The 22,655-nt window shown below is 41.7% G+C and overlaps 1 protein-coding gene across 2 annotated transcripts in view; it reads right to left on the reverse strand.

Annotated features, from left to right (window-relative positions):
• PACSIN2 (protein kinase C and casein kinase substrate in neurons 2) overlaps positions 1–22,655 on the reverse strand; it is a 43,867-nt gene that overhangs the window by 11,384 nt on the left and 9,828 nt on the right. For both annotated transcript variants that reach the window (XM_034442043.3, XM_034442045.3), the window contains exons 2-8: positions 12,675–12,780; positions 9,749–9,905; positions 8,091–8,326; positions 6,591–6,746; positions 5,747–5,922; positions 4,082–4,202; positions 196–317 (exon numbers count right to left, since the gene is read on the reverse strand). In XM_034442043.3, the coding sequence (XP_034297934.1) occupies positions 196–317; positions 4,082–4,202; positions 5,747–5,922; positions 6,591–6,746; positions 8,091–8,326; positions 9,749–9,905; positions 12,675–12,728 (1,022 nt within the window). In that variant the 5' untranslated portion in view covers positions 12,729–12,780. The remainder of the gene's footprint in view (positions 1–195; positions 318–4,081; positions 4,203–5,746; positions 5,923–6,590; positions 6,747–8,090; positions 8,327–9,748; positions 9,906–12,674; positions 12,781–22,655) is intronic.

The raw sequence follows: 22,655 nt of genomic DNA on the forward strand, positions 1-22,655 counted from the left end.
CATGCTTTGACTATTACCATCAAGTTTAACACAAGGATGTCCATGTAATCTTAATTGAGATTATTTCTCACTTTTCCTTAAAATAGTGGAACTTAAAACCCAAATTCTTCCAATTGATCTAGTTTTGAAATATTCAAAATATTTGCACACCCCGATTTGAAACTTGAGTAAATAAAATTTAAAAAATCATCTTACCTGCTATTTTTTTGCGGTGACTGCTGATCCCCTGTTTGGTTAACACTGGTCAAAGTCACACCATCTGTTGCCTTTTTTTTCTCCCTTCTACTTAGAGAACGGTTCAGATCAGCTGACCAGTCCTATTGCAAAGAACCACAAAAATGTTTGAAGAAATTTGCTACCAGAGAACATCAGCCACCATGGCTTGGAGATCATCATTATATCTAAATACAACATGGTAAGATCTACAAAGCTGGGACAAAATCCCTTCTTAATTCCAGTCCTGCTTTTAACTAAAGACGAATGTCCTCTATTGCAAGAGAGTTCCTAAAGAGAAGCAACTTATTAACTTTACAATGCAACAAAACGTGTTTGAAATATTTTGCTTGGGTCAAAATTACATCCAGTAGGAAAGATCCTGTTTGCTAGGATTATCACAGACGAAAGATGTAACATATTTTGCCTCTTTAAGCAGTAGTTCGATTTAAGTACTCATCTGAATTGTGCCTATTTTCAGTTTCCAAATTTCTAGCCTCCTGAAATTCATGGTTTGTCAATTGAGACACATTATATTAAGGATCCATGTCTATGGTTTAGAACAGGAGTGTCAAACTGAAGGCCCGCGGACCGGATCCGACCGGCGGGGTACTTAAATCTGGCCCGCGGGACCGGCCTGGAAATAGCAAAGGACCATCTCACAATGTCTCTGGCAGCCAAAACTGGTCGAGGGGGGGAGCACGCACAGCCCCTCCGTGCCTTGTTTTCGGCCTGGATGGCTTTCTGCAGCACTTTGCCGGCAAACTGGGGTGCAGGGGGGCCGTGCGCAGCCATGTCGCACCCGTTTTCAGTCTGCATGGCCTCCTGTAGCATTTTGCCAGCCAAAATTGGGCGTACGCAATGCTGCGCCCTGTTTTGGCCAGCAGAGTGCTGCAGAAGACCATCCAGGCCGAAAATAGGGCATGGCACGGTCGCACATGCCCCCCCCTGTTTTGGCCAGCAAAGTGCTGCAGGAGGCCAGCCGTCCTGTCTCCCCCTGGCCAGCCCACGGAGGGGAACTACAATGCTGATCCGGGCCTCGAAGAAATCGAGTTTGACACCCCTAGTTTAGAATAACAAATGAAAGCACTAGTATGCCCCAATGCGCTTTTCTATATTCCTTTCATTACCGTAACCCCCATCCTGTACTTCAATTTTTCCCATACAAAACATGAAAGAAATAGTATTCTCTTAAAACACCTGGTGTGCACTGAATCATATAAGCAGAACCAAGGACTCAAGGTTCAAAATGATCTCTGGCGTTTAGTATAATTTAAGATTAGGCATATACAATGTTTATTTGTACATCCTTTGACCTGACATGCCTGTATCACAGCTTCTTCTTCAAAGAGCTTTTTCAAAGGATACTGGCAGAAGAGTTAGTTCCCATCTGTTTCCTTTAGGGGGCACATAGCTGATTTTGGTCCTTAATGCCTTAATCATAATCCAATCTTATGACTTGGAAAGCCTGCATCTAAACTTAAGTAACTGTACGTGAAATAAACCATAACAGAAGGAAGTTGGAAAAGTATATCTAAAATGGAATACGATGCAATGGGTTTTGATGATAGATTTATGAAGTTTAAATAAGAAAATTAAAATATTGTTCTACATAAAGTTAACACTTACTTCATCCTTGTTGCATGAAAAGCAAATAAAATGATTGTTAGGAAAAATGATGTTTTTATTGTAACTCATTTTAAAACTTTTATCTGTTTTTACAAAAGCTTGCTGTTTGTGACATTTGAAATAAAAGGCAAAATGCAAAGATTAAAAAGTACAACGCATGCTATTAAAAGCTATGTTATCCCACTTGTAATAACTGCAATAGTATATTAATATTTCACAATTAGATGAAACATAAAATACATTTATTTATTTACGATGTATCATATGCCTACTAATTAGAATTAAAAATTAGTGCTATATGCTGGATTTTATCATTAACCAACAATTAACATTATACCCAATTTCTTTTGCAGATTATTTTACCAACATCCTCTGCTCAAGTGTGCCTCCTCAATCAAATTCTAGATCATTTCTTAGTTTTGCTATAACATCCATATAGTTTAAGGCTGTAGTCTAATTTTATTGATGTCACCAAGCACACTACACTAGGAAAAACACTATATTTATCTGTCAAAATGCTCCAGAATTTAAGACCATCTTCTCACCCCCAAAAGCAGCATTAGACAAACAAACCTTTAAATATACACAAATATCTTGTTCTGTATATCCTGGGTGATACTTTCTGCTCCCCAAAATAAACACATGCCTATAGTATTTAAAATAGTACGTATAAAGTATCATTCACGGCAACTTTAAATCCCAGGAACTAAAAGACTAAATTTTATTTTATGCATTTATGTACGTTATTTTAGATTTGTTGAGACAACTCAATTCCAAAAAGAATCTGGGCATGTTACTGTACATTGAATCTACTATAGGTGTGCAGTCCTCTGCTTATGACACCAATAGGAACAGGAATCGCTGTCACTAAGCAACACTGTCATAAAATGCAACACCACATAATTGCGTTGCTCACAGCGATCTTTTCCAATTCTATGATTCTGTCTCCACTCCCGCCTGCTGTGATATTCTTTTAATTTCCAAATTCCTATACCATGAAGTTTCATAAAAGTTTCCCATCCTAGAACTGACCAGAACCAATCCTGCTTATTTATTATTTATTTATTTATTATTCATATTTCTATGCCACCCACTCTCCGAGGACTCTGGGTGGCTTACACCAAAGACAGTATACTAAATAGCATATTGCCCCCAACAATCTGGGTCCTCATTTTACCCACCTCGGAAGGATGAAAGGCTGAGTCAACCTTGAGCCGGTGAGATTTGATCCGCTGATCTGCTGAACTAGCAGTCAGCTGAAGTAGCTGCAGTACTGCACTCGAACCACTGCGCCACCTCTGCTCTCTTATATTTTCAAGATCAATCAAATTACATTTACCAACACTTTAATTAAAAGCCATCTCCCTATTTTGCTTCCTGGAGTTGTGGTATAGGGGAAGAATATGTATTCTCCCTTCATGTCTATGGAGATTCTCAGTCATCCAGGTCATGGCTGTCCCAAAGGTGCTTTTTCAAGAGGCAACTGGACTTTCTGGTTTTTCTTTGAAGACGTTTCGCTTCTCATCCAAGAAATTTCTTCAGCTCTGAGAAACTTCTTATATGAGAAGCAAAACGTCTTCAAAGAAAAAGAAGGAAGTCCAGTTGCCTCTTGAAAAAGCACCTTTGGGATATTCTCCCTTCAGCTAGGCCACTGATGCCGAGTACCATTTTTTGGTGCCGAGTGCCCAAAACGTTTTCGTAAGCGTGCACGCTTACGAACCCCCAAAATGCAATGCACCCAGGCCCCCATACATATGCGCCCCCACCTGTGCCCCACTTTGGGCATGGAAAGCCTCCTGCATCAACCTGGAAGCCAAAACGGGGTGCGGGGGCGCGGCACAAGTCCCCCTCACACCCCGTTTTGGGCCTGGAAAATCTCCTGCACCAACCTGCACCTCCCCACACAAGCGCCCCGTTCTTGCCACGCATGCGTGCGCACGTCCCCCGCGTGCACCCCACCCCCTGCACATTCACAGCAGAGACCCAAAGAGCAGCTGGCTGGCTGGCAGGAGGTGTGCGCATGCGCAGTGGAACTGGGCTGGGGCAACAGCTACCATCCCTGCAGAGAAGGCTCTGCATGCCACCTGTGGCACACATGCCATAGGTTCGCCCTCACGGAGCTAGGCACACCTATGCTATTCTTCTAAGAACCAAAAAAAGACATTTCTTCTCTTGTAAGCTTTACAAGAGAAGCTTCAAACAATAGCAAGAAGGACCACAAGCCAAGTAAAGCCTTTACCTCAAACTGGGGCCAGTTCATAGACATGCCTGGTCCATGATTAGCTCTGAACCACCGTAGATCTTCAACAGCATCCGCTGCTTTAATGCTCTGCTCCATCTCACGATAAATATTTTTATAGCTGCAAGAAGAGCATTTTCACAAATCATTACAGATCCAATTGGAAGAACAAGGCAATCCTTAGTTTGCCTAAGGGTCATTTTAGAATATTTCATATCTACGAATAAGGAAATCTCCCTGTTTTTTCTAATAACAAATAACTTCAATTTATATGAAAAGAAAAATTGAACAAACATGCCAAGCCAAAAATAGAATACATCCAAATAAGATGTTGTTGGAAGTGTCAGAAAAAAGTACATTATTGGTTCAATTTATGTAGCAAATTTACCATTTTAAAGTTTACCAAAGCACACAGGTCATTCATAAGTATCGACAATATGATTATGCAAATTTATACAGCCACCGACAAGAGAGGTACCCAAAGGAATCTGGTTCAGAAGCCCTTTTTCAATTCTTGGCTTTCAGTTACTTTCTGACCTCAATTGATCTTGCACATTCAAAATAGAAAGCTAAACAGAACTTCTCTTTATAGTAGACCTCACAATGACATTCACAGAAATTAGATATATAGAATACACTACCCCTGATTCTCAAAACTCAATTGTCTGTGTGTGGCTAAAGGGTATCTGATGTTATATATGCAATGTACAGCAATGTAGTATTTAAAATATGTTTATATTGATTTTAATATGTTTACAAAGTAAAAAGGTAAGCAGTACATTGCAAATATTCTATTACTAATATATAGCAGCTCTAAAACTAGGCGTTTAAAATTCTCTTTAAGTTTTAAGTTTTGATGGCCCATCAAAATAAAGTCAGCAGGCAGTTTTACCAAATGAACATTCTGGGAAAGGACATTCTGTGTCGGTGCCATCACATGGATTTTCTCAATGGGTGCCTAAGCAGCAGGGCTGGGCTGCTAGGGGTTTGCGAGAATCTCTTGCTAAGATTCTGTGCAGTTCAGAGAATCCCCAAATCCCGCTCCTGGTTGGCTCCGCCCACCCCTCCCTGCCCCTCTCAGGAGTCCCCACGCAGCCTGTTTTGGATGCAGGTAAGTGCAGGATGCGCACGGAAGCTCGGGAAGGGCAAAAAAACAGGCCTACCAGAAGTTTGAGAAGGCCAGAAATGGGTCTGTTTCCGGCCTCCAGAGGGCCTCCGGAGCCTGGGGAGGTCGTTTTCGTCCTCCCGGAGGTTCAAGGAACGCCTCCAGAGCCCAGGGAGGGCAAAAACGCCCTCCCACACCATGGTACAGGAGGCCGACTAGGCCACGGCCACCATGGCCACACCCACCCAGTAACCGGGCAGAGAACCCCTTGCTAAAATTTTTGAAGCCCACTCCTGCTAAGCAGGGGCCCTGATCTCATTTTAGAAGCCAGGCAGTTTGATAGATGATCCAGCAAAACTACACTTTGGGGCTTTAAAAACAAAGTGCTGCCCAGAAGCACAGCAGGTTCCAAATATACAGTGCATTCTTGACAAGTACTGTAAATGTGAAGCTGCATTTGGGGGGGCAGGGACGGGACTGGTGTTTTAAACCCATTTTTCTAAAAAAAAAAAAAAAGAATGCTACTTCTATCATGCAGCACCCTGCACTTTAATTCTTACCTTGAAACAGTAGACAAGTCAAGATGTTTCTGAACTTCTAGCAACATTTCTCGGAAGAAACGCAGACGTTTTTCCTCAAACTGCTGGCACTGTTCAAAAACCTGCTCCATGTTTTCCATATACTGAGGGGTAGTGCTGTCCAGCTCTTTAAGAGACTTCTCATACTTTTCTTTTGTCTTTAAAAGTTAAGGGTATGAAGTTATCAACACAAATATATAATTTCCCAATGGCTATCTAATTTGACGACGACATTTTGGTTATTCATGCTGTTCTCTCTCTCTCTTACGAAACTTTCCTTTAGAGAGGGACCATTTGAAGTCATTTGGAAATAAAGAATGACTTGTGGCTGTTAGAAAATTGAGATGACAGATCCAAGTCCTCCCTTAACAGCAGTAGCAGTTGGGACTGGAATTTCCATCACTTAAGCTCTGCGGTCATAAAGGGAGGCATCACATAACTGCATCACTTAGCAATGGCAATCCTGGTCACTCCTATTGCTGTCATTAAATGAGGATTGCAGGTTAAGTTAGAACCTCATATGATCATGACTGGTGACTGGCTTCCAACAAGCAAAGTCAACAGGGAAGTCAGCAGGAAGTTGCTAGTCCTATGTAGCTCACAAGCAGGACAAGAGTTAGGTGAGTGCTATGGAAAGCAGGCAACAGCATTAAGATAAATAAAATACGGTCCTTTTTCTTTCCCTGGGATTCATTCATCTTTATTTATGAATCAAAGGTTAGGCACATTTACTATAAAAGGCTTACAAATTCAGCATGATAGAAGTAACATACAGTTTTCATTAGAAGCAATGATTGTGATGTTCTCAAGAATTCATAGGATTTACCTTAAGCACATCCTGTTTACTTTTATCAATTTTGTCTTGCAATTTCTTTAGTTGTTCTGGATTCAGCGCTGGGTCTGCTTTGCTGTTAGCCTCTCTGGATATGGCAATTTTTTCTTCCTTGCATGCTGTATGATGTGCTTTCTTAGAAGCTTCCACCTATGGAAGATGCATTTTAACAAAATCACAATACCACCCCACCCATAGCAAGTTTCAAGTTTAATACTGTTACAATTAGAAGAAATGTATCAGTGGTGGGATCCTGCCAGTTTAACAGCCAGTTTGGTGATCGCGTGCTGTGTGCGCATGCACAATTTTACAAACACTTACCTTCCACATTACTGCTGGGGAGTAACACAGCTGAGGCGCAGCAATCCGCTCTGCCGCGCAAATCAGCTGAGAAGATATAGGTCAGTAAAGCGCAGGGTTGGCCATTCCAACCTGATCATTGGAATGAACCGGTTCGCTCCCAGCTGACTCTCGGAGCTACCGGTTTGCCCAAACCGGTCTGAACCGGTAGAATCCCACCCCTGAAATGTATCTTGAAAACGATTACAGTGTTTTAGAACTTCTTGATCATAAAGTCACAGCCTTGAGAAAATGATGTTTATAAGGAAATTTAGAGGTAACAGAATCTCTGCCTGACTCAGATCACTTTTTCTCACTTGGAAGCAATGCTTTTTCAGGCAATCTGTGCAAGACCCTCTCTCCACCCCCACCCCCCCAGATTTGCTATACTGGTATCTTAAAGAAGACTTTGTAGAGCAGAGGTGTCAAACTCAATTTCATTGAGGGCCGCATCAGGGTTGCGTTTGACCTCATGGGGCCGGGGTGAGTGTGGCCAGGGTGGGCGTGGCCACCTTGACATGACTTGTGTTGAGGGCACTGTGGTGGCCCAATTGCTCTGCCAGAGAAAATGGGCTCCCAAGCTCTTTTTTTCGGATGGGACGGCCTCCTGCAACCCTCTGCCAGTGAAAATAGAGCTCGGGAGGGCCCTCCTGAGCTCTGTTTTCGCTGGCAGAGGCACTGCCGGCCGAACCTTCCAGGGCGTCCCCGCAGGCCAGATTTAAGCACCCTGCAGGCCGTTTGATACCCCTGCTGTAGAGGAAAAATTTCTACAGAATGACTAAGTAGCATTACTGACTTTATATTAACATATACATTCAAAGCTTCCTCAGTTTATTAATCCTGATTTTATTAGTACGTTGTATGGTAGGATGCCATATTTTGTCTATGGAGATTCTCAATCATCCAGGTCTGTTTTTCTTCAAAAGGCAGCTGGACTGGTTTTTTGAGGAAGAAGATGTTTCGCTATTTCTTTAAATAAATAGTTCCTGTCAAAAAACAGACCAACGGCTTCTACACTGGAATCAGTTCAGCCCCACTTGTTTGAGTAGAAAGCAAACAAGCCATACTTGGAGGCCACCCAGGCAGCCAAAAAGCAGAAAAACAAGGAGACGGTTGATTAAGGTGACTGGGGAAACTCAGTTTTAGATTACTCACTTCTTTTAGTTTTTTAGCCCATGGTTTCTGAGCCTTCCTAAACCCGTCTTCGGCTTCCTTAGTTTCCTTAAATCCACCTATCATTTGCTTGTGAAAGGAGTCCTTCTGCCAGTTCTTTATCTTTTCGAAATCCTCGTTCATTAGAGCACTTTTTACTTCTAGGTGTAATTCGCTTACTTTTTCCGCTTCAGACATAAATGCATGCCAAGCCCTTTCAACGGTCCCATACTGTGGCCCTGAATGCAATGGAAAAAATGATTTATCTGCAAAATGCACACACACACACATTAGAAAAACACGTTACTGTTCTTACTATCCCCAAATTACCTTAACTTGGACAGGAAAGGGAATGGCCAAATGATTAAGGTTTTTGTTCTTTTGACAGAAAAAGGGTGGGGAAGTACTGGCACAATGTACAAAATGATATGCAGCAAACAGCCTGTTTCAGTTTCATTTTCAGCACAGCCTGATTAGCACAAGGATAAAAAAATCTGCTTCTGCCTCCCAGCAATTTGCCTCCTTGCAGCAAACAGTGGAAGCCGAAAATGGGGCGCGCGGAGGCGGCAATAGGCAATGGCAATCCCTGAAGCCTGAAACAACTGATGGTCGGGAGGCCGATCCAACCGACAATCAGCTGCTTGTGCTAATCAGGTTGTGCTGAAGCTGAAACTTGAAACAGGCTGTTTGCTGTAAGGAGGCAAATTGCTGGGAGGCAAAAGCCAAAGGGTGGGCAGGGCTACATTCGGTGTATAAGTCCCACTCAAATTTCCACCCTCTTTTGGGGCGGGGGGGGGGGGAGTGCATCTTATACTCCGAAAAATACGGTAATTTTTTTAAAGCCTTCATACAAATCAGCTTTGAGATTCATAATTTATAATTATAATTTTATAATATTTTATAAATAAAATATATAATTTATAATTTGATAAAAATTCTAACTATGTTTCCTGAAGCTTGACCCCTGCAAATGTCACTGATGTATCCAGGAAGATTTTTTGGAAATGGAAATGAAAATGAAAATGGTTTGCCTGTACCTTCTTTTGGGATGGGTTTTCCACTTCTGAGTCAAATCTAAGTCCTAGTATTTCTTTTTATATCTTTCTTTTTATATATCAGATGATCCCTACACCCCCTGCCTTGAATGCCACTGAACCTTATCTAGTCTGGCCCGGGTGTAAACTGCAAGTCTGAGAAGATTCCTGTAAAATATGAATAAGCAATAAAGTAGCTACTTGAACTCTTCCCATTTGGATCTAGCTGTTCACACCTGACAAATATCAACAACACAACTACAGTCTACATAATTGGGTAGACCAGGTTGCCCTGGCAAAAAATATTTCCCCTGGTATAGCCGACAAAGGGAGGAGAGCCTGTGGCTTAGAGGTTAAAACATCTACCTAATATGCAAGTAGCCTCGAAGGGTATGGCTAGCTGATGAGAGCTAAATAGCTTGAAATAGATCTATTCTAGTCTCCCTTTATTTGTCTGTAAAACATAAATTTAGCCATTTTGATCTAAGAGGAAAATGTTCTTGTGGTCTTTCAACCTTTCTAGAAATGTTCCAAAGTAGAAACAAACTATTTAAAATTTAAAATACCCCCAGTATTTTTGTAGTCAAAACAGGTCCAAAACATATGCGTAAATATGATCATGTTTACCTTTTTCTACAAGTTGTCTCCATCGTTTTGCCCATTCGGTTAACTGTTGAGCATAAACCTTCTCTATTCTTGCACGCTCATGAATACAGTTCATAAGATCACCACAAAGTCTATATCCATCATCGATGCGCCTCACTGTCCGCTTGTAATTTCCAACCTGTCAAAAAGGACAAAACGTTTACAAAACATCTTGCAATGTCAAAACTAGTTTCCAAATTGGTGAAAACCGACTGAACACATTTAAGCTGGACTCAAGTTGTCTGCATTTCCTTTAATATACATTACTGAACTTCCAGTAATAAAACTAAACTTGTAGGCTTGAGTACCAGTTTCTGATGATCTGAATGCCTGCTTTGACTGCAGTCAAATAAAGCCCATTTCTGATCTAAAATGCTATCCAATGTTAGTTAGTTTGGTCTAGTGGGTTAAGAAGGCATCAGGCTAGAAACCCAGGAGACTTGTGAATTGAAATAGCAATATCACTTATTAGACTTATATACCACTTCACAGTGCTTTACAGCCCTCTCTAAGCGGTTTACAGAGTCAGCATATTGCCTCCAACAATCTGGGTCCTCATTTTACTGACCTCAGAAGGATGGAAGGCTGACTCAACCTTGAGCCTGGTGAGATTTGAACTGCCAAATTGCAGGCAGCCGGCAGGCAGCAGAAGCAGCCTGCAGTACTGCACTCTAACCACTGCGCCACTGTGGCTCATCCTGCTTTAGGCATGAAAGCTGGCTGGGTGACTTTGGGTCATTCACTCGCAGCCCAACTCTACTTGAGCTGTAAAACACACTTTTTGAAGCAGTTCTAATTTCAAGCAATCATTAAACGATTGGTCATAAGTCAGGGACTATCTGCAGCACCAGTTAAATTTTTTTATCACGTTTCTGATAAAAAGACACATTTATTTATTTATTTATTTATTTATTAGATTTTTATACCGCCCCCTCTCCCGAAGGACTCAGGGCGGTGAACAGCCAAAATTAAAAAACATACAATATAAACAATTAAAATACGTTTAAAACAGAATTAAATCTAAAATGGCTCCCCAATTTAAAACGCCTTACCCATACCCCTATAAATAAGATGAATTTAAAATTTAAAAATTTAAAATTTAAAAATTTAAAATTTCCACATTTAAAAAGGGGGAAGATTTAGGCCAGGCCAGCTTGATAAAATAGAAAAGTCTTAAGCGCGCGGCGGAAGGTGCGCAGATCCGGGATCCTTCGTATCTCCGGGGGGAGCTCGTTCCAAATCGTAGGTGCCCCCACAGAGAAGGCTCTCCCCCTAGGGGCCGACAGCCGACATTGTTTGGCCGACGGCACCCGGAGGAGCCCCTCTCTATGGGAGCGTACTGGCCGGTGGGAGGCTATTTGTGGTAGCAGGCGGTCCCGTAAATAACCAGGTCCTAAGCCATGGAGCGCTTTAAAGGTGATAACCAGAACCTTGAAGCGCACTCGGAAGACCACCGGGAGCCAGTGCAGCTCGCGCAGGAGAGGTGTCACATGGGAACTCCATGTCGCTCCCATCACCACCCGCGCGGCCGCACTCTGCGCCAGTTGGAGCCTCCGAGTGCACCTCAAGGGGAGCCCCATGTAGAGAGCGTTGCAGTAGTCCAGACGAGAAGTAACAAGGGCATGAGTGACTGTGTGTAGGGAGTCCCGATCTAGATAGGGACGCAACTGGCGGATCAGGCGAACCTGATGAAAAATCCTCCCGGACACGGCCGTCACATGCTCTTCTAACGACAGCCGTGAATCCAGGAGGACACCCAGGTTGCGGGCCCTATCCGTGGGGGCCAATGATTCGCCCCCAATAGTCAGCGATGGCACTAGCTGACTATATCGGGACGTCGGAAACCACAGCCACTCGGTCTTGGATGGGTTAGGGTTAGGGTTAGGTGAGCCTGAGCCTGTTCCTCCCCATCCAGATCCGTACGGCCTCCAGGCACTGGGACATCACTTCAAGGGCATTGTTGGGGTGGTCCGGGGTGGAGATGTACAGCTGGGTGTCATCCGCGTACTGATGGTACTTCACCCCAAAACCACGGATGATCTCGCCCAGCGGCTTTACATAAATGTTGAACAAAAGGGGCGAGAGGACCGATCCCTGCGGCACCCCACATATGAGGGGCCTCGGGGTCGACCTCTGCCCCCGTCAACACAGACTGCGACTGGTCGGAGAGAAAGGAGGAGAACCATCTTAGTACGGTGCCTCCCACCCCCAACTCTTCCAACCGGTGCAGCATGATACCATGGTCGATGGTATCAAAAGCCGCTGAGAGATCTAACAGGACCAGGACAGAGGAGCAGCCCCTGTCCCGAGCCCTCCAGAGATCATCAACCAACGCGACCAATGCCGTTTCCGTGCTGTACCCAGGCCTGAAACCCGACTGGAACGGATCCAGATACGACGCTTCATACCCCCATCATGGAATTTGTCTTATAGACTCCTGCGAGTCCCTTGGCCTGCAAGTCCCTTGGCCTGCAAGGCGATCAAACCTGTCAGTCCTAGAGGAGATCAACCCTGACTGCTCTTTAGAAGGCCAGATCCTGAAGATGAAACTCAAATACTTTGGCCACCTAATGAGAAGGAAGGACTCACTGGAGAAGAGCCTAATGCTGGGAACGACTGAGGGCAAAAGAAGAAGGGGATGACAGAGAACGAGGTGACTGGATGGAGTCACTGAAGCAGTCGGCGTGAGATTAAATGGACTCTGGGGGATGGTAGAGGACAGGAAGGCCTGGAGGAACGTTGTCCATGGGGTCACGATGGGTCGGACATGACTTCGTGACTAGCAACAACAAGAGCTGTGTTCCTGTGTCAAGTTCAAAAAACTGAAAACATTTTGAGCTCATAATGTTTTACACAACCCACCAATCAACATTCTGTTTCAGACACACTTAAACGAAATTATAATTACCTCCCAAAAGCTATCACTAAAAACCTCAACAGAATCCTCATAGGAGCCAGACATCTCAAGCCACCTTGTCTCAATCCAGCGTCCGTAAATCCTGGTTCTTCAAATTCTGCAAATTAAAAAACAAAACACATTTTAATAAGAAACACATTCTCTCCAGGGTGGATTTGATTTAAATCGAGTTGATTTAAATCACAATTTAAATCATGATTTAAATCACTAGTAAAAAGGCTGGATTTAAATCAACTCGATTTAAATCATAATTTTTAAAGAGCAACTGTCATCTCTGCTACTCCTTTGACCCACTGTTGACTCACTGATAGTCCCAGTGTTGCAGAATATACAGCCTTGTGCTACATAACTAAGCTCCATTTCATGCTGAATAAACTAAATTATTTATGTATCTTAAATAGAAAACTATCTTACGATAGATTTTTACCCCAAAAGTTTTTTATTAAAATAAATTCGATAAAAATAAAAAAAATCCGATTTAAATAAAAAAAATCCGATTTAAATCAAAAAAATCTGATTTTTTTGATTTTTTTAAAAAAATCATTGATTTTTATCCACCGTGACACTCACTCTCTCTCTCTCTCTCTCTCTCTCTCTTTTAAAAAATACAATTTGCTGTCTCTTTTATCCTGCCAAACATGGCCTTATAAAATCCTGGTGACAGCTAACACCAATAAAATATTAAAGGCAACTATACATTTAATGTTAAAATTGGAAAACAAATGTCAAAGTCATGTTGTATCAGAATAGCAGAGCTCTTGATGAGATCTTACAGTTCCAGCAGCTAAATTTGGCTAGTCCGAAAACTACGGGACAAGTGACTTTTCAGATAGAGCCCCTTTGATTTCTCTGAATGGCATCAGCTATGGCAAAGCCTGGGCACAACTGGCACTTTCTTGAATATTTTTCCGTGGACATGAACTGTAAACCCTCTGCCCCAAGAATCCATTCCAACAGTTTCATTCTTGAGAAATGGTGAGAGACTAATTGAAACAACAATTACGTCTCAGAAAACTGCAGCGGAATCAGCGCCGCAATGTGTACGTGTTTCTTCCACTACATAAAATTGCACTCGGAGATCTGCTGATACATACAAATGTCTGCTTAGCTTCCAAATTAACATAAAGCTGACTAATCACTCCAGAGCTTCAGCAGGATAAAAAAAAAAAAAAGCTTAATCTTGAAGTTTAACTTGCACAATAAACAATCTAAGAGTCACTTTTTTGACTCCTCGTACTTATTTCTGCCTTGAAATACAGCTTTTGTTGATCGAACCTAAAAACCCAATAGCTAAGATTCATCAGAAATTTCTTGCCCATTCCAACCTTCATACTATGAAGCGGCTGCTGATAAAAATAGGATTGCCAACATAATCGCCGATGTCCGATGACGGATATGGCACAAAAAGAAGAAGTCCCTATATCAGTGATGGCTAATCTTTTTGCCGTCACATGCCAAAAGCGGGGGTTGCGCGTGCCCACACCCATAATTCAATGTTTCCCGCACATCCTCGTACGACCCCCGCTTTTGGCACGCAATGGCCTGATGGGCCCGGTAGGCCCATTTTTCACCCTCCCCAGGCTCCAGAGGCTTTCTTGGCGCCTGGGGAGGGTGAAAACAGCCTTCCCCATCACCCCAGAGGCCATCCAGAGGCCGGAAACGGCCCGTTTCCTGACTTCCAGTGGGACCGGAAGGCTCATTTTTTGCCCTCCCCAGGCTCCAGAGGCTTTCTAGGAGACTAGGGAGGGTGAACACAGCCTCCCCTCCCCTAGAGGCCTATTTCCCGACTTCCAGTGAACCCAGAAGGCCCGAAAATCATCTGGCTGGCGCACACATGCACGCTGGAGCTGAGCTAGTGCAATAGTCGCATGCCCACAGATATGGGTCCGCATGCCACAGGTGGCACGCATGCCATAGGTTCGCCATCACGGCCTATATGATTCCAGACAAATTGGCAGGGGGTTGAACTAGAAGACCTCCCAAATCCCTTCCAACTTTATTATCTTGCAGAGGGAGATCTCGACTTACAACAGTTCATTTAGTGACCGTTTGAAGTTATTCAAAAAAAAAAAAGACTTATGACCATTTTTCACACTTAAGACTATTGCAGCATCCCCATGAATGCGTGATAAAAATCGAGATGCTTGGCACCTGACTCATATTTATGACAGTTGCAGTATCTCGGGGGTCATGTGATCTCTTTTTCCAACCTTCTGACAAGCAAAGTCAACTGTGTTGTTAACTGAACTGCAGGGATTCACTTAACAAGTATGACAAGAAGGGTCGTAAAATGAGGCAAAATTCCTTAACAACTGTCTCACTTAGCAACAGAAATTTTGGGCTCCATTGTGGTTATAAGTTGAGGACTATCTGTATTCTGTATCTTTGGTTATAGAACAAGACATCCTGGTGGATATTAATTGCAAAGTCATTGCTCATGAAATACTGTACTGAAGCAGTTCAGTAGGATAGACACACCCAATGATATGCTAACAGATCAGACTTCAAATTTCTACTCTGCATTGCTGAAGCATTTTGATATGGTAAAGGAAAGGTAGACCAAGAAAGATGCAGATCCAGAGAATTTTACTATTTGTTCATGCCAAGGAAAAATATGCAAGATCTGAAATCATATACAGTACTCACAAAAGAAGATGAAGGTGATACGAGACAAATAAAATCACCAATATGATATTAAGGCCCAGAATAAATCCCAGCAAGATTTTCAATCCATTATTTAAATAAGATGGCAAAGATGAAATTGAAAATTCAACAAAATGGTTGAAAATGGAAATAAATTGAAAAATCCAAAAGATTCTTGATAGTTTTAATCCTAGATATATATTTAAACGTATCTTAAAATCCATATCATATTTAAAATTATATTTGTAGAAATCATTTAAAGCTTTTCGATTTATTTGTACATTAATGATAAAAACATACGTATTTTTCAAACAGAGAACTCAAAGCATTTCTATTAATAAACCACTTTCTCATGGACTAAGAATAAATTAATACTAAAACCTGTTCCCAGCACTAATGCTATGCAATGACAAAATAAAAATAAGCATATTTAGGAAAATATTATGAAGTCATGGCAACACTATTCCACAACAATTTCTGCTTGTAGAAGGCAGTTTTTTTAACAAGCAGATAATGAAGCATCAACATTAAACTAGTAATGAGTCACTTCAGTTTCTTCAAACATGGTAACTGATTAAAAGAAAAATTGTATTTTAACCAGGATTTAATTTCAGGATTTCACTTCATGTTTTCTCACAGCAAAATACAATGTATTTCATTTGAGATACAATAAAAAAATTAAAATGCTGCAAGTGTCATAAGTGAGAAAACTGGTTATGTCAATTTTTTCAGTGCCGTTGTAAATTTGAATAGCAATAGCACTTAGACTTATATACCACTTCACAGTGCTTCACAGCACTCTCTAAGTGGTTTACAGAGTCAGCATATTGTCCCCAACAATTTAGCTCCTCATTTTTCTCACCTCAGAAAAGTGGAAGGCTGAGTCAACCTTGAGCCTAGTGGGATTTGAACTGCCAAATCGCAGGCAGCCAGCAATCAGCAGAAGTAGCCTGCAGTACTACATTCTAACCACTGCGCCACCATGGCTCTTGTCACTAAACAAATGGTTATAAATCAAAGTCACAGTCACTAAATGAATGGTTTAAATCAAGGACTACCTGTATTGCCTCCAATTAAAAAAAAAAAATCTATTGTCCAAGATGTGGATGCTTGGTTTTCAATGGGAATATTAATAATTTGTTATACATTTAAAATGGTTTCTTGATGGTACAGTGTTTCACTTATGCAAATGATTCGAAACTGCACATCTTTGCACATTTTGATAATATCTTGTTGACGCCTTAAAATCCCAGTGGCTCAAGATGAAGTCATTCTTTCTGCAGCACACAATCATTTTTTTTCCTCCGCTTAACTATTTTTAATGCTTACGTACTCTACTGGGTATCTTAACCTCCCTTTTCTAAATATTTTTAGTGAAATATTTCTAGAAATAGTATCCTTAGTCTTTGATCAAAGGTTATTGCACTTGCTTGTTTCCTCTCCCTCCAAAAAATAAATAAATAAATAAATAAAATATACCCACTTTGGAAAGATGGTTCAACTCTCGGACCACTAGTTTTTCGTAGAGATATGATTGTTTTATTTAATGAACATTAAAAATATCATTCATCTGGCTTATAGTCTATGGGGAACTCAAAGAAATTAGAGCAGATTGTTTCCATTCATTAACAACTGATTAGATTTAAAATTATGGGAGCAACTGGAATGTAAGTAATTAGGTAATTAAAAGAAATATTTCACTAAAACAAATATCCTACAGCATTGCCTAGAGAAAACAAAGTAAGCACTATCTCAAGGTTATGCAAACATTCCAAAGATAATTTTGTAGCTCCAAAGGCTTTAATCCATTGGAATTAAGAGAAATGACTCACTGATCAAATATATCTTACAGATGCCAAGGGCATTTCTCCTCCTCAGGGATGAAATATTCATAACTGTGTGGCTACAAGCTTCTCCACTGCTTGTCAGAAGCCAGTTGTGAAAAGTGCAAATGGAGATCATGTGACCCACAGGATGCTTGCAAGAGACATAAACACTCATTCATTGGAAGAGCCTGAGAGTCAGCCAGATGACCACAGGAACGCTGCCGTTGTAAATGCGAGGACTGGTCACAAATTTACACATAAATAAGCACATGCATAATGGACACAGCAGAAATATATATATATTGGTAATCCTCAATTTACGAATCATTCATTTCGTGACCATTCAAACTTAACAGGGTGGGCCTCCTCAGGGTGCCATCACTAAAGCAATGTCGACTGGTGGTTCCCAGAGAAAGAGCCTTTTCTGTGGGGGCACCTACCCTTTGGAACAGGTTACCCCCAGGGATACAAATGATCCCAGATCTTCGTACTTTCCGTTGTGCACTTAAGACCTTTCTATTTCACCAAGCCGGGCTGGCATAAATCTCTCCTAATTGTTCTAAATCTTTATGCTGAAAATTCTTAACCGATGAACCAAATTGGCTTAATCATCTTATATTCACATTTTATATGTATGTTATTTTAACTGTTCACTGCTCTGAGTCCTTCGGGAGAAGGGCGGTATAGAAACTGAATAAACAAACAAACAAACAAACAAACAAACAACAGCACTGAAAAAAAATGAGTTACAATCTTACTTACAATGGCACTTATGATCACTGCAGCACCTCTACAGTCACAGGATAAAAATTTGGACACTTGGCAACTGGCATGCATGAGTGTGTGACCATGGGGATGCTGCAAAGGTTGCAACTATTGAAAAACGGTCATGTCACTTTTTTCAGTGACATTGTATCTTTGAACGGTCACTAAATGAACTGTTGTAAGTCGAGGACTACCTGTACTCTCCTGGACCCCTTTTTGTGGACTGGAACCACATTAGCTGTTTTCCAGTTCACGGCTAGTTCCTGTATGCTACATAACACTCAATGACTCCGAAATTATAACTGCCAGCACCTTCAGAACCCTGGGAAGTAAACCATCTGGGTCAGGTGATTTGTACTCACCCATGGTAGATATGTATTAGCTTACTAATTCTTTGCCTATTTTGACTTGCCTATTTCTTTCTATCCCTCTCCGTGCTTCTTAGTGTTGTGGCCCGTCAGCGGCCTGTGCAGATTGTAGCCGATTCCGACAACGAGGAGGCTGGTGTGGTGCTGCACCAGCAGCCTGTGCAGCTGGCGCTCAAGTCGGACAGTGAGGAGGCTGGAGAAGATGTGGTGCCAGAGGCGGGGATTCAGCCAGGGCCTTCAGAACCTTCAGAAGCTCCCATAAGTGAAGAGGAAGAAGAGGAGGAGCCTCTTCTCGATGCACGGGCGCGCAGAGTTGTCAAAAGGCAGGAGCGGCTCCTCAGGAGGAGGTCTCCTCGAGAGTAAGGCTTGGGGCTAATTGGCCACTCCCTTAGCCTATTTAAGAAGGAACGCTGCTTGCAACAAGCTGTAGAGAACAACTTTAGTTCACTCTCCTTCGCGTCTGCAGAATTGCTTCTGGGCTTTCTGCCAACTCTAGTAAGACTGTGATTACCTTATCTTAGAATACTGGTAGGCTGTTAAGACAGTTCATTAACAGCCTTTGAATGATAAAGAGTAAGTTATTTGAGTAAAATAAGCTTTGTATAGAGTTTGTGTGTGCTGTGTTCTTTGGGATCCGTAGCTGGGGCAGAACACTTAGGTTGGGCTGTTTCTTTTCCCTTTTCAATAAAAACAGATGCAAAGGAGGAATTAAGCAGTTCTGCTTCCTCCCTGCTGCTTGTCACCTTCTGGCCATCTGCTCCCGTTAGCAGACTGATCATTTCCTTGACTTATTGAAAGAAGCTTTTATTATATTTTTGGCACTACTTGCTAGTTTTAGCTCATTCTGGGCCTTAGCTTTCCTGATTCCGTCCTTGCAGATTTGGGCAATTTGTTGATGTTCTGTTTTAGTTCTGAGCCCCTCTTTGCTTTTTTTATGTACAGAAACAGAATATCAACAAATAGCCCAAATATCTATCATCCATCCATCATCTATCTATCTATCTATCTATCTATCTATCTATCTATCTATCCATCTATCCATCTATCCATCCATCCATCCATCTATCTATCTATCTATCATCTATCTACCTACCTACCTACCTATCTATATGGATGACATGGTGGCTGAGTGGCTAAGACGCTGAGCTTGTCAATCGAAAGGTCAGAAGTTCAGCGGTTCGAATCCCTAGTGCTGTGTAACAGGGTGAGCTCCCGTTACTTGCCCCAGCTTCTGCTTCTGCCAACCTAGCAGTTCGAAAGCACATAAAAAATGCAAGTAGAAAAATAGGGACCACCTTTGGTGGGAAGCATTCTGTACGTCTTTGGCGTTGAGTCATGCCGGCCACATGACCCCGGAGACGTCTTTGGACAGCGCTGGCTCTTCGGCTTTGAAACGGAGATGAGCACCGCTCCCTAGAGTCGGGAACGACTAGCACATATTTGCAAAGGGAACCTTTACCTTATATATATATATATATGACCTTTTTATCACTCAATTTGCCAGAGAACTCTTTGTGCAAGCATGCCAGTCTCATGTGGTCTTTTTGTTTTTTCTTTCTTTGTGTGGTATTGTTTTTGCTTTGATCTTCATTATCTCGTTTTTATAGGAAGTTTTTCAACTGTTTTTCTTCTTTTAGGATAGCCATCCATGGACTCCTTCCTAGCCTCTCTTTTAGCTTGTTGAAGTCAGCTCTCTTAAAGTCTAAAATACTACTCTAACTTGGTTTAGTTACCTGTGATTGCATTATGATGAATTCAAGTATGACAGGCCGCTCTCCCCCAGAGCTCCTGTAACTTCTTCTCCCTCAACCACTTCAGCCCTATCAGTAGGATTAAATTCAGTATAGCAGTCCTTCTTGTTCCCTCCTCTCCTTTTTGTATGACAAAGTTGTCAGTTAGGCATGTCAGGAACCTGTTTGGTCTCCCATTCCCTTCAAAGTTAGTTTCCCAATTGATGTCATGGTAATTAAAGTCCCCCATTACTACAGTGGTGTCTTCCCTGCATAGCTCAACTGATTAACAGTGTTCATCTATTTTCTCTGATTATAGTCTATAGTACATGCCAGGGGTGGGCTGCTGGGGGTTCGCAGGGGTTCAGGAGAACCTCTAGCTAAGATCTGTGCAGTTTGGACAACACCCAAATCCCACTCCTGGCTGACCCCGCCCCTCCCAGGAGTCCCCACGTGGCCTGTTTTGGATGCAGTTAAGTGCAGGGTACGCACGGAGGCTCGGGGAGGGAGAAAAATGGGCCTACTGGAAGTTCGGGAAGGCTGGAAATGGGCCCATTTCTGGCCTCCAGAGGACCTCCGGAGCCTGGGGAGGCCGTTTTCGCCCTCCTGGAGGCTCAAGAGAAGGCTCCAAAGTCCGGGGAGGGCAAACACCCCCCCTCCCCGCTGTGGTGCAGGAGGCCAACTAGGCCAAGGCCAACATAGTCATGCCCATCCAGCAACCGGTCAGAGAACCCCCTGCTAAAAGTTTTGAAGCCCACTCCTGTAGTAAAGTCATTTCTTTTTCCGCAAACATTTTCAAGGAGGCTTTTATCCCTATTATCCCTTTTATCTTTTTTTTTTTAATTTGATTTATATGCCGCCCTTCTCCAGAGACTCAGGGCGGCTTACAATGCGTTAAGCAATAGCTTTCATACTTTTGTATATTTTATACAAAGTCAGTTTATTGCCCCCACAATCCGGGTCCTCATTTTACCTACCTTAGAAAGGATGGAAGGCTGAGTCAACCTTACCTGATTTCCAGTCAGGTAAGACTCCAGTCAAGTCTTACCTGATTTCCAGCTCTATGTTTAAATATTTTTGGGGAGGGCTTATTTTCGGGAGGGGGAGACTTATTTTAGCATATGCGCTCAAAAGCCTGATTGGGCTTATTATCAGGGGATGTCTTATTTTCAGGGAAACAAGTTAATAAACAAACACACACATACATACATACACAAACAAACAAATAAACATGTTGTAATTCAGCTCATTGAATTATGAGCAAGCCAATTTTCTATATTCTATCTCTGGTAAATACTCGTATTTTTTAAAAGTAAACAAAAATAACAATAATTTAGTGATAATTTATATTCTCCAAAGTCTGAGCATTTAAAAATCAGCAGTTTTTATTAGCCCAACATCCCACTAAGTAACCAGTCAGCCAGCATTCTATTTCAGTGGTTAGATCCCTCAGTGTGGAGGTGCAAATATCAAAGTATGTCATGAGGCACTAGATTTGGAAAACACAGTCTGATTACCATCTCAAAGATATAAAATCAAGTGACGCTCGGGGAAAAAAACTTACTGAAATACACAGGGGATTAGTCAAAACTAACTTAGAAAATATAAACAGAGTCAATCCACCTTATTTTGTTGCAAGCTCCACTTATTTATAGGTGTATGTGTGTGTACGCGCGCAATCTTGATTTACAACATTCTTACAATCAATATTTTTCCACTCTGCCTTCATTTTATTCATATTCTATGTCTGGAAGTTTGGCTTAGGTTGAGTGACTGGTAAATCCATACTGGCTATCAGCTCATTTTATTTCTAGGAAGTCCAATTAAGTTAATTTGAATGCTAATCATTATGTTAATGTAATTTAAGGCTATGAATTATTAGTTTATTAGTGATATAGTTAAGGCACACTTAATATTTAGATGGTACAGATTTTTATTTCACTGTTTTAATTTCATATTACTGATACATTCTTAGGTTGCATAATTTTCCAGATTAAAAAACACTCTGCTACCCATTGTTTCCATACAATATTATCTCCATACAACAGTTCTCCTGCTTGAGCAGCGGGCTGGACTGGAGGACCTCCAAGGTCCCTTCCACCTCATTCATTCTAGTCTATTCTAACATTTTAACTATCATTGTTTTCACAAAGACTATGGCAGAATTATTGCAGGATGTACAAGAATAGTTGGAGGTATGTTTTCACATAACTAAACATGAAGGTCATAGGCTCTAAATCAAGATACAGGAAATGCTAACCTGCCTTTCCAGTTGGACTGCAAACTGTTCTTACACAAGATTAAGGTATTTTCCTAGACATTCTCTAGTTCATAGACTGGCACTAATTTCAGTCTTTCTGAGGAACATAATAAATCTGCTTGGTGTTCTTCTGAGAATGGAATAAACCTTTTCTTTAATAGTATCGATCTTAAAACAAGCTTTTATAACTGCCAATGGTAACTGCTTATATCCAAGTAGAGCAGAATATCATGCAAAACACTTGGTAAATTAGTTACAACTGCTTAAAAATTCTACGGTCTGTCAAACCATTAAACTGTAATGTATCCCTGGACTTTCAACCCAATTATGAAATAGATTTGCATCACACATTAAGATACTACTGTTCTGACCCAGGTAGC

Source organism: Pantherophis guttatus, chromosome 7, assembly GCF_059756535.1.
Source record: "Pantherophis guttatus breed Tessera chromosome 7, ASM5975653v1, whole genome shotgun sequence".
In the NCBI taxonomy this organism is placed as follows: Eukaryota; Metazoa; Chordata; class Lepidosauria; order Squamata; family Colubridae; genus Pantherophis; species Pantherophis guttatus.